The sequence below is a fragment of the Vespula pensylvanica genome, chromosome 6, assembly GCF_014466175.1.
Source record: "Vespula pensylvanica isolate Volc-1 chromosome 6, ASM1446617v1, whole genome shotgun sequence".
In the NCBI taxonomy this organism is placed as follows: domain Eukaryota; kingdom Metazoa; phylum Arthropoda; class Insecta; order Hymenoptera; family Vespidae; genus Vespula; species Vespula pensylvanica.
This window is the reverse complement of record NC_057690.1, coordinates 4,524,181-4,540,995: the sequence shown is the minus strand read 5'-3', so window position 1 is coordinate 4,540,995 and position 16,815 is coordinate 4,524,181. Positions and strand designations below refer to the sequence as shown.

Below are 16,815 nucleotides of genomic sequence, written 5' to 3'. Positions count from 1 at the left end.
GAGAGAGAGAGAGAGAGAGAGAGAGAGTAAAAGAAAGAGAGCGACTGAAGGAACGAAGAAAAAAAAGGTTTAATCGCGTTTCTGTAAAAAAGAAAAATATTAAAAGCAAAAAGCAATAGATAAAAAAAGAAAGAAGATAGAGATAGTATCGATAGGTGGGAGGGTGTGCGCGCATAAAAAACGGAAGAAAAGAGATCGGCAGCCATATTTTTTTGACGTCGTTTCATTCTATGGCTCATGGTGCCGTTTCTACTTGGAGTTTTTGAAGCTGCTGCTCGTCAGCGACCTCGACGAGCCAACGGATTCGCGCCGCCGCCGTGTAGGAATTTAAAGAGGACGGCCGAGGAAAGGAGTTAGTGTAAGAACTCGGAGAGATAGAGACGGACGGATAAAGAAAGAAAGAAAGAAAGAAAGAAAGAAAGAAAGAAAGAAAGAAAGAGAGAAAGAGAGAGAGAGAGAGAAAAGAGTAGGAGAGATAACGATAAGGTATCGGACGCTGATGATACGGCGTGGCGGCCGAGAGTGTCGAGTGTGCGTGTAAACGGTGCTAGAAGAGCGCGAGAATCGGCGGACGTCCTTTCGTCTTTTTGGAAGAAAAAAAAAAGAAAGCACGAAGATCAAAGGTGGAGAATAAAATCACTACTACTACGTATTAAGTTATCTGCGATTTTCTAACGTCTAACAAGGAGAACGAGACGGCAGGACAGTCGCGACATTCTTGTGAGAACAACGACGAAGACGACAGAGAAGAGGCCTTCGATCTTACGAAGAATCTCAGCTCATTCTTCGTGGTTCATCATTCCTCGTCATTATCATCGTCATCGTCTTCATCATCCACATTGTCATCGTCATCATCATCTTTTCCCTCATCTTCCTTCTCTTCTTTTACGTCGATAGGCTACCCGTGAAAACGGAAACCTTTGGTATATCTCCCACATCGTACACAGTCACGCGATACCGCGTACATCAGCTCCACGAGATGGAGAAACGAGCTGCTTTTGTGCTGCTGGGAATGCTATATTTAGCGGGCACCCTCGAGTCGGTCCAAGCAGGTGAGTCCTAGACTTTCCTTCGAATTGCCCGCCGTTAGAGCGAGCATGTTTATATCAACTCTTTTTGATAGTCGACCTCTTCTGTTTTTTTCTTTTTCTTCTTCATCTTCTTCTTTTTCTTCTTCTTCTTCTTCTTCGTCTGCACTTTCTCTTTCCTATTATTTTTTTCCTTTTCTTCCTCTATTTCTTTTCTTATCGGAAAGAAAATATTTTATCTGCTCCGACGCGTACGTTTCAAACGTACAACATTCCTAATACTCCTTTTCCTTTTTATCTTCTTTTGTCTCTCTACTTCTTATCTTTTTGTTTCTCTCTATCTCTATCTCTATCTCTATCTATTTATCTATTCACGTTTCTCCCAATATGAACAGCTTGCCAAAGACGAGTTTTTTTATCCTTCCTACAACGTGAAACCGTTTAGTCTTTAAACTTTAATCAAACATCTCTTTTAGAGAGACAACTCAAACGAACGTAATCGGTTATCCTAGAAATCGAGCTGTTTATTTTTATTACTTTCTATGTTTTATCTTTTTTTACAGCATATATAAGAAGTGATATATAATATAAATTTATATAGTAATACGTATAAGTAATAAGAATATATAATAAACGTGCGACATAAGGTAATGTATATTTTCACAGAAGGATACTTTTTTGTGCATCGCATTTGCACAATGATGGTAATAACTTTTTCTTAATAATAGCACCATATATTTTTTTCTGCTTTTCTAATTAGAAAGAAATAAGCAAATATATAGTAGCGGACGTGTATAAGCTGATTTCTTTTAACTAATTTTTTAACATTTCATAAAGAATCTATTTATCTATGTATAATTCTGCGACATAAAGAGAAAAATTAAGGAAGGGACAAAGGTATGAATTTTAACGTAATTTACAACTAGTGATCTACGTTTATGTTTCATAAAATTTCTTATTTCCAACAATGCGGTTTACTTTTCCATGGAACTCTGCGTCATCGTACGCAGCACAGTTATTATAAATAACCCAAGATTAACTGGTTGAAAAAAGGTCAAAGTCAAGTAGCACCTCTGAACGTTCTTCCTCTCGCACAATCTCGTTATTTTATTTTGTTACGATACGATGCCTCGTTTCAGTTTGTGCTAATTATAATTTGTAGGATTTATTTACTTTGAGATACATGCTGGTTACGAGCAGGACATTGAATTATTATTGATCGTCCTAGAACCTTTCCACGTGGTTCTTCGAAGATCATGCTGCTTATCAGACACGAACATTTCTTACATAAAACAAATGAAATCGAGATGAGAATTCGTAACGTTATTTTCACATTTAATAAGAATGATGATACCTCTAAACGTGATATTACTCATTCTTATATATAAATATTCTACAACTATGACGTTATCTGGGTGAACAATTTGCATCGAATTTTAAGTTACGCACGCTAAGGTATTTCGAATCGTTTTCATGTTCTAACCTCAAATATTTAAATACGTGAACATTTGAAAAATAAATTTAGAAGATTAGATATTCCAAGATAAACGATTAGAAAAGATTATCAAACGCTTTATATATATATTTATTATATATATATTTATTTATTCACTGTATCAAATGCAGGTATTAACGATATTAAATCTGAGGAAAGATAAAAAGGTTCAAGACAAGTAATAAATATACATATTTTTTCATTTTATTCAATACGAATTAAATCTCGGATATATTCCCTTTGCTTATTATATTTTGAAATTTTCGTCTGTTGCTTGTAGAAAGTCAAATGGAAAGAGACAGAGACAGAGTGAGACAGAGTGAGACAGAGAGAGAGAGAGAGAGAAACGTTGTGCGCATGCGCGTTCACTGAGGTAAAATTTACGAACGTCGAATTAATTTAACGTAGATCTAACTCTCGTGTGTCGCGAGTTTTTCTCTATACTATTTGCGTTTGCATACGACGCATACACACGACACTTGTTATCGAGTTGTGTCGTATCGTTGCATCGCGTTCAACGATAGGATAATTACTAATTACGTGAGGTTGTCTGCTCGACTATCTCGAACGATTCGCGTTCGATGCCTTTCGTATCGTATCGTATCGTATCGTATCGTATCGTATCGTATCGTATCGTTTCGTATCGTTTCGTATCGTTTCGTATCGTTTCGTATCGTTTCGTATCGTTTTTTTTTCGCATTCCGCATTGCACGTTTTATGAAGTATCCAACGCCAAGCGACAACTTTCGTTGCGCAACAACCGACCTTATTTCTTATTCACGTCGTTCTAAGAAAAGAAGAATCTGCGTTAATCTTGCATCTTCCTTTAGGTAATTTTTGTCCCTTTGACACTTTTTTCTTTTTGAACTTTCTCTCTCTCTCTCTCTCTCTCTCTCTCTCTCTCTCTTTCTCTTTCTCTTTTCTTATCATTTCTTTTCTATGAGATCCATTAATTCGATTCAATTCGTTTCACGAGTAAAACATTTACATATATATGTATGTATATATGTATATGTAGAAAAATTGTGGGTGTGTGTTAAACATGTGCATAAATTTTCGGAAAGATTCGTAAGATTAGTAAGGATTACTCTTTCCACGACAACGATATGTTAGAAGCCAAGATTAACATAAAAGCATTTCGTTGAAATTCAACGGAGATACAAATTACGCTTAAGAGGTTAAAAAGGGACACGCATACACGAGTAGTTCGACGTATAAACGATAGAGATATCGATTCGTTCTTCGTTAAGTAATTTTCCTTAGCAATGTTATAAGATGAACGACTTTTACTACTTTTATTATCTTCGTGTCTTGTAGTTTACACAGCGTGATGTTGTGGATCGTTGAAAGTTAATAGCAATATTCTATTTGCCTGTGATAGTCCTCTTTACTTGAATCTAGAACAATCTTATTTTTCAAAGTCAAGTACGTATTTAATACGTTCGTCTAAATTATTTTTAATTTGTGTGTGTATGTATAATTAGTTGGATAAATATTTATGCAAAAATATTTCTATTGTATAATAATATTTGTATATATAATAATAGTAATAGTAATAATAATAAGAATAACTATAACGCAAACTTGTCATTGTTATTGTTGTTATCATTATTATTATTATTATTATTATTATTATTATTCTTAAGAATACATCTTTTCGTGTCTTTTCATGTCATACATGAAATAAACAATTCGCTCGGAACGTACAACTTTCTTTCTGAATGTTAGAAAGGAATTTTATTTACAATATAACAATACAATAATAAGCAGGTATAATAGGATATTTCTAGTAGAGTATATTTAGAAGTCTATGATCGGGGTTGAAATGATTATCGTTTTTCCGGTTGACCTCGATGTTACAACGATGTTAGATTATAATTCTCTCTTTCTCTCTCTCTCTCTCTCTCTCTCTCTCTCTGCATTGCGTCACTAATCGAAGTGACAAGAGCATTACCCGAGTTAGGTTCGTACTATATTCCCTGTAGAGGATAAAAATTGAGCCTATCATGAAAACTTTTTACTCTAATAGTGGAAATTCGAGTAGATAATAAAGTTAGTTGTGTAGACGTTCGATATATGTATGTGTGTAAGAATCTTTTCTTTACGAACACTACTTCATCAATTTCTTAAGGTTCATAGTTCCCTACTTTATCGATTGACTGATTGAGATATTACCATCGGCGATATTTTTTTTTTCTCATTTATTTTTCTCTCTTTCTCTCTTTCTTTTTTTTTTTCTCTCTCTGATCTATCATCAAACGCCCGGAAGAACGTTTTTATGTTCCTCAAGAACACTGATTTATTTATACAAATAAAAAAAGAAATAAGCGCACGCTTTAGACCACGTGACATTGACTAATTTACACTTGAAGTTAGTCACGAAAAAATTCATTTCTCGAAGTTGTTAAAGAAAATAGTCGACTTCTTTTGTCGTTCGCTTTTTTTTCTGTTTTATTTTTATTTGTATTTCTTTGTTCTTCTCTCTTTTATTTCCCTTCATATTTCTATCGATACGATTCGCGACGAAGATGCTTGGTGATCTTCTCGTACCAATGTACGAGCTACTTCGTGGAATTCTATAATTATCTGCTGCAACATAGTTCTATCGTATTTTATTCAAATGTGTATTTGGAGTAGACGATTTTAACCGAATGAGTTTGAGGTTCAAGAAAGAAAATTCCTATGTATATGCATATATACGATAAACGAAAATAAGAATGTAGGTAACCCTCATATAACGCGGATATTCCGTTCCATAGAAATGCCGCGTTACATAAATCGTTTTATATGAGATTGAGATCTGAGAGAAAAAAAACTTGGGACAAGTTCCAAATTTTTTTAAATTAAAAGATCTTTTTTCTTTCCTTATTTCTCTTTCTTTCTTTTTTTTTTTTTGTAAATTATATAAACAAAGACGTCGTCGTGCGATAATTTTTATCTAAAATTTAAGTAATTTACAGATAAAAGAAAAAAAAAAGAACAATATATTTGAAGCGAAAAGATAAAAATTAAAAAAAAAGAAAAAAAATGTTCATAACCTCGTTGCACCGATTTATACGAGGGTAATCAGTATCTTCTATTTCAAAATTCATTATCCTCGGATTACTTTTTTGTAATATTTTTCGTACAAACAAACATATATAATAGCACGAGACTTTCTTCTTTTGTCGATCGTTGCTTTTTAGTCATACAACATATGTATATGTGTTTGTGCGCCCGCGCGTGTAGTTGGAGGACGATCGACTTTATTGTTGAGAGAGAACGTCATTGGATAATACACTCGTGACTCGTATACGAACACTAACGAACGTATACGACCATTATATGATGAACAGACTCACACACGTATTATTATTATTATCGAATGCGTTTGTATGGGCGTGCGAGTTTCTACAAAGGAACAAAAGAGAAACACGTTCAAATTCGTTTTCACATATTTTTAGTCGCGGGTTCAAAGTTCTAATATCTCTGATATATGTATCTATGTATTTTAGAACGAAAGTCATTGATAGAAAACTATAGGATGATTCAATGGTTTAAACGTCATTATTAGTCCTAACTCTTTCTAAATAGATTCGTTTATCTCCGATCAATTACGTCACTAACATGGAATCACAAGGTAATTTTCCTTTTGCCTCTCCTTTATCCTGTATTTCACTTACATATGTATCGAATATCTCTCTGTATGTGTATGTATGTTTGTTCTTGATGTGTTGAACGATGAAATTAAATCGATGCTCTCGAACGTAATACCAAACTCCTTTTTTATTTTTCTTATTTTTATTTTTTTCTTTTGTGGTATTCAGTAGCAATAATATTTTTCTCTCTTCTTCTTCATTAAGTATTTATCGTGTTCGATGTCTTTGGAAATTTATTTGTATAATTGTTTATAAACATTTTTTTTTTTCTTTTTTTTTTTCAATGAAACGAATAAAAATTCGTATACATATATGTGTATGTACGCGTATTTGTATTTATATTTACAGATGCATCCCCTGCATACACACATTTACACATACATACATCATACATACATTTATGTGTATTGCACACACACACACACACACACACACACACACACACACACACACACACACACACACACACACACACACACACACACACTATATGTATTATATGTGTTCTCTTGGCTTTTATATGTATATAGGTCTCCTTTTCTAATGACGTGATATATAGAGAACGGGAAGTATCTTATTGACCAGCTATGACGTAATATGCGTAAACATGCGCACTTTTGTCCACACATTTAAGATTACGCGTGATGATGGTTTTCGTTCTATTAAAAGAACGATGACTCATCGTTTAAAATTCGTATGGTATCGTATCGTATGGTATCGTATCGTATGGTATCGTATCGTATGGTATCGTATCGTTGATTAGAATCGTTTTTCTAATTCTTCATTTTCTTATTATTCTTTCTTTCCTTCGCATTCGATCTTTGTGACAATTCCAACTGTTATCGAGCTCGTTTTAATTTACGACATAACAACGTGTAAATTGTTTATCACTCGGATAATGTTTACACGAGCATTATTATTATTAATAATATAAATGCTTTAAAGTTTGTCTTCTTTGTAATTTCTCAAAAAGTTCGTATAATTTTTTGTTAATTTAAATTTTTAATCTTGTTTGATTGTTCTTGATGAACCGACGGAAAGTTCAGGCTACTTAACTGAAATATTAGGCTATAAAGCATACTAAAAGGTTTTAAACGAGCGAAAAAGAGAGAGAAAGAAGAGAAAAATTGTGAAGTTGTTAACATTGGAATAATACGATGGTAACCTGTTTTTTACGGACAAAAATTTTATTTCGTAAATTGCAGCACTTTTCGATCTTCCGTTGCACGGGTAATTATCTTAAGCGGTTGGAGAATGATCACCCCGAGGCGTATAAAAATAATTAAAGTTTCCAATTTTTTTCCAAAGATAATTACTAAATGAAAAATTTTTATTTTGTTTTTTCTTTTTTTCGTTTCGGAGATATAAAAATGTAACTCAGCTTTTTTATTTAATTCGATAGAACTTGTCGCTATGATTGCAAAGTACTGAAACATAAGAAGTTCTGAAACATAAGAAAAATTCTTATTGATTTATCAAAAAAAATTGTATTAAAATAATTGAGATATCGGAAAATCGTGTTACATCGTAGAACATTTTATATATATATCGGAAAATTTGAGAAAATTAAATAAAAAGAAAATCAATTTTTTTAAACCGTCATTCAGGGTGGTATAATAAATTCTAAGCACATTTTTGTACATTCCCAAACGATCGACGATTGAACGGAAAAATTTTTATTTTATATTTCGTATAATAAAATATCTAATATGATTTGAAGTAATGCGAATGATAGACATATTATATAAAAGTTTTTCATTTTTTTTTTTTTTTGTTAACTGTAGGTTTCATCATATTTACTTAATGAAAAATATGCAAGGAAGGAATCTCATGACTTTGGCTGTTCTGGACAACCCGTTATTGATCCAGATAAAAATAGTTCGTTTGATTAATAAATTGATTGGTCGATCGTAGTTCATTTCAGATATATTCTTCGTTCTTTATACTGCATTTAGAAGGATCATAATTAATAACGATTAATTTACGTCAAATAAGCGCGATTAATGATGTCGTTTCCTTAATTATTCGATTAGTTGATTATTGCAAGGTTGGATTTTTTTTTTTTTTTTTTTTTTTAAATATAAAAAACGATTTATGAAATTTCGGAGAAAATGAACAATCAGTAATGTTTCAAATAATTCGTCGATAGGTCAATAGGATCATGCATGATGTCTGCAATGATGTTGATCAAATTGTTCGTCAAGTCAAATGATAAAATAAAAGAAAAAAAAAAAATGGAAAAAAATATTTCTGTCGGTGAAGGTAAATTTTGATATTGGCACGTAGGAATATCTAAACTCGTGTGTCGATCTGATCACGTGCTCGTCTCTCCCTCTCCCTGTTTTATGCGCTGCTCTGACACTCAGTAGAGTGCTGCGCACATTGACGAAACAGTTCGAGAACTTTGAAATAATATAACGGCCTATTTCCAGATGGCGCTAAGTTCGATCGAATTCTAATTCGTTTCTTCTAATAATCCTGGTCGATCTTCGACCTATTGTTGAAGAATCCATTTGAGAACATTTTATTGTGTATATATATATATATATATATATCTTTTCTTAGATTTATTTCATTCGGTTAGAAAATATCGACGATATATATATATATATATATATATATATATATATACATTAATTGTGCAAAACACTTCATTCAGGATAGATACGATAACTCGTCGAGTACGTCTACGTTTGCGTAGCAAAATTAGTCACGTGATGTTTATGCTATGTAGAAATTGACGAGTGGTATAGCTAGCCCTAACAAAAGTCTTCGACGTTTATCGATAATTTTAGCATGATAGAGAAACCATTTCCATCACTTTTCTTTGTCTTTTTTTCGACGGTTACATAAAGCACCATTCACATTTGCGACGAACTATGTATGTAGTAGACTCGTTAGAAATTGACTGATCGATATTCTGTGTTATTTTTTTGCTATTTTTTTCTTATAATTATATTATGCATATTGATGCTATGAAATGAAAGAAATATTATCTCTTGATATATTATATATATACGTATGTATGTGTGGTGTATGTATGTACGTATATATGTATGTACGTATGTATGTATCTAAGTATATATGTACACCGATTAAACAAAGAAGCCATGACAACATATAATTTTTATTTTAACACAAAAGAACAACAAAAATCTTTTATCCTAGAAAGTTGTGACGTATTTATCATCCATCAATTTCAGTCAAGAATTCTCTACAAGAACAAGGACCCATAAATTATCTTAAAACATCCAAATATTTCTCTCTCTACCTTCCTCCCTCTTCTTCTCTTATATTCCTAATAATAAACCCTCAAGAATTCCTGATATCAGTCAACGTCATCGTCTCCATTCGATGTATCTCTGTCTCTTCTTTTATGTACATACATATGTGTTGTAATTCCCGATTAAGTGAACTATTCGGGACCGGCGATCGTACACAAGGGTCAACCTTGGAGTATCGAATGCAGCGGCCTCCAGCCGGACGATAACATTAGGTGGACCAGAAACGGTCAGACTCTCGAGCCGGAGTTGGCGAGCGGTCAATTGATCGTCCGTTCGAAGGCCAAGACCGGAGGAAGCGAGCTAACAGCGATTCAGGCCACGGATTTCCACGAAGGCGACTACAAGTGCACGCCCGACAGCTCCGAAGCTTTTCATCTATCTCTATATTTCGGTTCGTAGATCGAACACGCGATCCATTTTCTTTCTTTCTTTTTTCTGTCTTTCTTTCTTTTTTCTACCTTTCTTTCTTTCTTTCTTTCTTTCTTTCTTTCTTTCTTTCTTTCTTTCCTTCTTTTTTTCGTTCTTTCGTTTTTTCTTTCTATATTTCTTAACAATAATAATAATAAAAGAAAAAAAAAAAAAATTTACTCCCCTCTTTTTTCCCCTCAAATTTTATTCGCAATTGTGTACTTTTATGTATGTATGTATGTATTTAAATCCCAACATATACGTGCCCGAATGCTTAGGTCGATGTATGTATTCATTTATCTATGTATGTATGTATGTATTAAATGTATGTCAAGCCTGCCATTGTTACACTTTGCATGCTCGCATATTCGTTACATTCGATTTGTTTCGATGTTTTATTTTCTCTCTCTTTCTCTCTCTCTCTCTCTCTCCATCCCTCGCTTTCTCTCTCTCTCTCTCTGTCCGTCTATTTTTCTTTTTATCTATTTCTTTCTCTCTATTTCTTTTTATCTCTTCTCCTCTCTTTCTTTTTTTTTTGTTTTTTTATATCTTCTCTTTCTCTTCGTAACGATACTCAGAAGATCTAAACGATGTTTGGAACCAACCAGTCTGAGATACTTGCTACAAACAATTACAAAAATAATCTCGTAACTTTTCTTTGCAATTATCTTATAATAATTCGCTGAAATTCAATCAGTTGGACGACTATCCTTTACCAATCCCAACTGGATGGATGGATCCTCCTCTCCTTTTGCTCGTTCGTTCGCTCGTTCGCTTTGTTCAGATAAAATGATATAGTACTAGAGACTACTCGAGGAATACGAGAAGTGGTCGAGGATACTTGGATAAGTTAAAAGACACTTGGAAGCTAAGTTTTGGATACTGGAGCTGCACTATAGTGGATGCAATATCGAGTCGTTCCTAAAGAGGTTTCAAAAGATCGTTGCAACTTTTACGATCATTCGATTACCGATGTGCTTTGTCCTTTTTCTTTCTTTCTTACATGAAATGTTTTCTTTTTTTAAGGAATGCTTCTTTCAGTGATATTAATTCATATATATATATATATGTATATATAGCATTTTTTAATTTAAAAATAGCGAAACGACACTCTGTGGCTCATAGTTTTGAGTGTTTTACGTAGAATCGTAATTGTATATTACTCTCCACCACCACCCCCTTTTCTACTTTTCCATTTCCCCATCACTATCACCACCATCTGTCTATGAAACAATTTTGAGCTTCTTTTCTTCCCTTTTTTTTCCCTCACACTCTTTTGTATATTTTCTTTCTCTTATTTTGCGCGTGCTTTGCATGAAACAAAAAAATAATCCTGTTACTACTATCGTCAAGCCCTGCTTCCCTTTCTTCCCACCTTTCAATACACACACACACACACACACAGACACGCAAATTGACAAATCAAGAACAATTTCATTCTGTTCACTGAATTTTTTTACGAAACATGAGGACACTTTGTCTCGTAGGAAATCATTTTCGTTCACCTAACTATTATTATGTTGTAATAATTAATGATTATTAATGATCAATGTTTGTTATTTAACAAATAATTACATTTCACAATTATTTTTCACACGATGAGATTCTTCTCAGCTCTAGAATTAGATTAGAAAGGTCTCATCGTTCCCATTGGAAGGATTGGTCTGATGATGTCGGCGGATAAATTACGAAAAAAAGAAAAAAAAAAATTTATCCTAAATAAATAAATAAACAATCCCGTTATCCTTTGTTAATACGTTCGATCCTTTAACAGTGAAATCACGTTGTCTCATATAAAAAATATTTCTACTTTTCGTTTATCGGAAAGTACGTGCGCGTTGTGTCGTTGAAAATATTTGGAAGCTTTTCAAAACTGAATAATATTTTTTTAATTAAAACAATGCGTTGAAAAATTTGTGATTGCTCTGTGAAGATATTAATTCGATGTATGAAGTTTGTCAAGAATAATAATAAAAAGGAATTTATAATATAATAGTGAAATTGGTATAATAAGAAAGAAAAAAAAGATAAAAAAAAAAAAAAGAAATTGATTGAGAAACGATTAGGAAAAATACAAATTAAATTACTTACTAATCTCTTTTTAGTTGTTTTCGTCAAAATTGGATGTAGAAATTTGGGAATGTAATGTCTCAAAAATGTCGTCAAAATTGATCGATCTTAAAACGAATCATGCTTGGTTGAAAGTATTTATAAAAGATATTTTACGATAATATGATGGCGTGTTTTATCTATTTGAACATCGTAAAACGCATATATGTGTCTCGTTTTATGACGTATTGATCTTGATGATATATTTATTTATGTGGGTTACGGCAAGATAATGCAATTTTTTGTGATTTATGAAAAGTATATGAGTATATTATATTTTTTTATAAAGCTATTTGATAAAAAATGCGTAAAAAGAAAGTTAATCGCTGTTTTCCTAGTTGTGTTTTTTTTTTTTAATTCTTTTTTTTCCTCGACGACACACTTCATATAGCGCCACTGATTTCTTCGTAAAAAATTTAATAACTACCAGGATTATCTGTTTTCGAAAAGCATACGAATATTTTTATGACACGACACTTTATGTAGGGAACTACGCTTTAAAAGCTTTTATCGTTTAATTGCGTGTTGTATTATTTATGAAAATTTAATTTTCGCTCGTTTATTTTCGTTTTTTTGTTTGTTATTTATTTATTTATTTATTTATTTATTTATTTATCTATCTATTTATTTATTTATACATTTATCTATTATTTGTTTTGTGAACGTTGTAACGTTCTTTTTCATTATTCTTGGCTGCTTCGTCGAAGCAATTCGGAATAATGTATTTGTAATGAATTAGCGATTAAACGGTAGCGTGCCGTTTGCCATTCGGCAAAGCATATTTTGAGTGGCGGCGTCAGCTTGGTATACGTTTGCCAAAACTCTAGTTTGGTAGGTATTAATACGTTAAGAGTTTGACCCCATCTTAGTCAAAGTGAAAACATTTTATTATTTATTATTGTTATTATTATTATTATTATTATTATTATTATTATTATTATTATTATTATTATTATTATGATCATCATCATCATATTCATCATCATCGATATTATTTTTTATATATATATGTACAAATATAATGCCGATTATAACTGAACATTTTAGAAGTTACATAAAACTTCGTACGTTTTGTTTTGCTTTCGCTTTATTTTGTTCTTTTTCTTTTTATTATTCCTTTTTTTTTTTTTTATTCTCATATGATTCATTTACTCTATATGATGATATTAAAATGTGAAAAATCGCATGCTAAACACACGAGTCATGTGCACGCGCGAAATTTTTTATATTGCATTTTTTTTTTTTTTTTTTTTTTTTTAATTTAGTTTGTAAAGAAAGTAAAGAGTTCGTATTATTCCCCAATCCTTTTTTTTTTTTAATTATCATTATTAGATATTATAGAGTAGAAAAGAACTTATGTCCATTAAATCTTCGATTTAAGTAACATTACTGAACTGTCGTTTACACTTTCATTAAAAAGTTAAGTTGACAAAAGTGTACTAACAAACGTAGTAATAAATATTGCCCTATGTGGGCAATCTTAACAATTAATTAAAAAAGAAAAAAAGTAAAAAGCTTTACTTACCTTTCGATTACTAGAACCTATTAAGTTCCTTCATAATTAATTAGGCATTTGTTGACATGACCTTTGTGTATAATAGCGATCATCAGAGTAATCGTTAGATATTTTTTCGATATACGCTGAACGTCACTCTCTGATTAGTCGATATATATATATATATATATATATATATATATGTGTATTGGATGAGCTTTCAATAACGCCGAGCGATATCGATAATAATCACATATCCTATATGGCACTATATCACGATAAATATTTTATGCATTTGTCAATTACACGAAAGATGGTGATTTTATTTTCTTTACATTCTTTTTAATTTTTTCTTGCATTCGAGAAAGTGTCAGAAGAGATGATTCTAGAGATTTTAACAATTAGAATATATATGTCACGTATATATTTACACGTATCTACGTTTGAACAATATATTTTTTTTTTTATTCATTTTATAGGAAAATAACCGGCATCGAAGTGACATTATTTCCGATAAATGATAAGAGAAATACTAATTTATAACAGATAAGACTCGAGTAAAAGGTGGTAATATCGAAAAAAAAAATAGTACTTTTTATCATCTCTTGTCTCTCTTTTTCTTTTTTTTTTCTCTCTCTCTATCACTTTTCTTTTAAGATCGTTAAAAATAGTGCACGTTTTGTGCGAGCCGTAAAATTTAATGTAAAATCGTGTTCTCTCTCTCTCTCTCTCTCTCTCTCTCTCTCACTATCTTTCTCTTTCATGGTGACTCTATAACGGAAGCAAACCATATCGATTCTAAAAGCAGCGCTTCGTCGATTTATCGACGGCTATAGCCTACTTCCGAAGGGCTCTTGTTTCTTCGCACTTTACGGCTCGCACGGAAAATCTAAATCACCCGTCGTGTAACGGACATGTTATAACCTTTAGCTCGCATCGTTTTTCTTGCATCGAACACGTCTATTTTATTACCGGTCTAGTTTATTAGAAAATAAAAATAGCGATGACACGAACGTATCTATGTATTTATGTATGTATGTATATATTTACGTACGCGTTGACGATGATCATTAAGGAAGATTTTGTCGGGGAACATGGGAAGAGCTTTTTGTTTGTTTCTTTTTTTCGTTTCTTTTTTTTTTCTGTAAATAATCAATTGATTTAACTGCCAGTAAAAAAAAAAAAAAAAAAAGCTAGCTCGAATTAGAATTAGAGAATCCGTCGATAAATTATTCGTACGTTAAACGCTCGAAGGGTCTATCGCTTTATATGTAATTATATCATCTATAAATTAACGAACTCCGTTGTGTCGATAGACGTGAAGATTCGAGTACTTACACAAAAGGAGACACCCCTTTCGTTGGAGTGCGCTAATCGAAGCACTGGAGATAAAGCAGCATGGTATAAGGAAAAAATGCCGATATCGACGGCACTGGTTGGTAAAGAGGATCTGATCAAGATAGACAACGAGACTGGCACCCTGGAAATATTGAAGATCGACGATATCGTCGTTTATGGAAATTATTCTTGCAAAGTAGGGAATACCTCGACCGACTACAGGATCGTACGTGAGTGATCATTAATTTTTATTTTGCTCTATTATACATACCCTATTAAAAATGCATTTGATGTGTTTTTCTTTATTATCCGATTTAAACCGAATTTATCCGATAAGAAATTTTTACAATCATTTCTTCCCAACGTTACAGCGAAACCTACCGTTGTCTTACCCGAATCGACCAGCGTCGTCGAAGGTGAAAAATTGCTTTTAATATGTAACGGCAAACACAGTCCAGGTGTCAAGATCATATGGACGTTTGGAAATCAAAATTACACCGCGAGCAAGGGTAGAGTAAAGATTTCGCGCGACCAAGAGAGAGGAATTTACGGTGCCGTATTGACGGTAGAAAACATTGAGATGAACGATCGCGGTAATGTCTACTGCAGGGTGTCTTATAATTGGTCCGACCCGGTGGAGGGTCATTCGGCGCAAGGTGCCACTTTACTTAGGGTCAAGGACAAACTCGCTGCACTCTGGCCTTTCCTTGGTATCTGCGGTGAGGTCGTCGTACTTTGCGCCATTATTCTTGTTTACGAAAAGAAACGAAATAAGGCCGAACTTGACGAGTCCGATACCGAGCAGAGTCCCGACACGTGAGTCCAGTTTCATCGAATTCGAATCATCATTTTCTTCCTTTTTGTTTTTTTTTTTTTTTGGGGGTTCTTTTAGACAACATTTTACGTTTATAATGTGATTTTATTTTCTATCTCTTTCTCTCTCTCTCTCTTTTTTTTTTTCCTTTTTAACATATACACGCACACGCACGCACACAAACAGTCACGAGGCAGAACTTAAGAGCGACGAACCATTAGAATATTATATTCCTCTGCACGGACCTCTCCCACCTTCGGATCTTCCAGTCCACCCACCTGTGACACCTCCACCCGAACCCGCTAAGTACGAATATCTTCGATTCAATGTCCCGTCTAGAGAACCCCCACGACGTCCGCCCTTTAAATCAGCACCATCGTGATTAACAAGAACCAAGTAACTCTAATTATTCATCAACCATGACGAATATTTTACTGCGACGACCAAGCGAAACGAACGATCATTTACACGAATATCTTATGTATTCTTGTCTTCCTCTTATCATCCTGATTCACTAAAAGGGGAGGGGGAGGGGGAGTAAGAGGAGAGGAAGAGAACGCTTTAACTGGTGTATCAGTTATATACCAAAGTGTAATCTTTGATGAAAGACGATTTAACATTAAGGATAGTAAATTATTTAATCGTAAATTTAGTATATGAATCAGTATTACGTTTCTTTTTTTCTTTTCCAAATTTTAAGTGAAAAAAAATCTTGATGATTGATATTTTCATTTTTAAGTGATAACATCAGCATATTGTTTCTAATTTCGATCATTCCCATGTGTTTCTGTAATAAATTACATGCGTATTCTCTCACCCATAATGTTTCTATTTGCAGTAAACCAACGCCTAACAAGGATTCCGATGTCAGGCAGAGAAAGTGAAGAGTCAGAGTTTAAGCGGCGGAAGAACGAGCGCGATGCGTATACATATATACCAAGAGAAAAAGAAAATAAGATAAGGAAAACGAAACGTAGTATTTCATGGAGTGACAACTTAAAACCAGCCCGGAATACTTAGCGCATATGGATCTTCATCGAAGAAGGAAAATAAAAATACAGATTGATAGATAAAGAGAGAGAATGTATGTATATGTATATGTGTATGTTTGCGTGTATGTATGTATGTATCATGTATGAAAGAGAAAGAAAGAAAAAGGGCAGAGAGAGAGAGAGAGAGAGAGAGAGAGAGAGAGAGAGAGAGAGA

At 33.0% G+C, this 16,815-nt stretch overlaps 1 protein-coding gene across 1 annotated transcript; it reads left to right on the top strand.

Annotated features, from left to right (window-relative positions):
* The first annotated feature begins 53 nt into the window (after positions 1-53).
* Positions 54-16,654, top strand: LOC122630136 (basigin). The gene is made up of 5 exons (XM_043814312.1): positions 54-1,052; positions 9,573-9,836; positions 14,774-15,025; positions 15,167-15,611; positions 16,448-16,654. Exons 1-5 carry the CDS (start codon positions 980-982, stop codon positions 16,491-16,493), a joined length of 1,080 nt encoding a protein of 359 aa, XP_043670247.1. The 5' UTR covers positions 54-979; the 3' UTR covers positions 16,494-16,654.
* Positions 16,655-16,815: the final 161 nt, after the last annotated feature.

What these genes read in the sequence shown, in the direction of transcription:
- LOC122630136 (XM_043814312.1), top strand. Translation starts at nt 980, where the DNA reads ATGGAGAAACGAGCTGCTTTTGTGCTGCTGGGAATGCTATATTTAGCG. An exon ending in TCATCTATCTCTATATTTCG is followed by an intron (nt 9,837 to 14,773) that starts GTTCGTAGATCG and finishes TTGTGTCGATAG; the next exon opens with ACGTGAAGATTCGAGTACTT. An exon ending in ACCGAGCAGAGTCCCGACAC is followed by an intron (nt 15,612 to 16,447) that starts GTGAGTCCAGTT and finishes TTCTATTTGCAG; the next exon opens with TAAACCAACGCCTAACAAGG.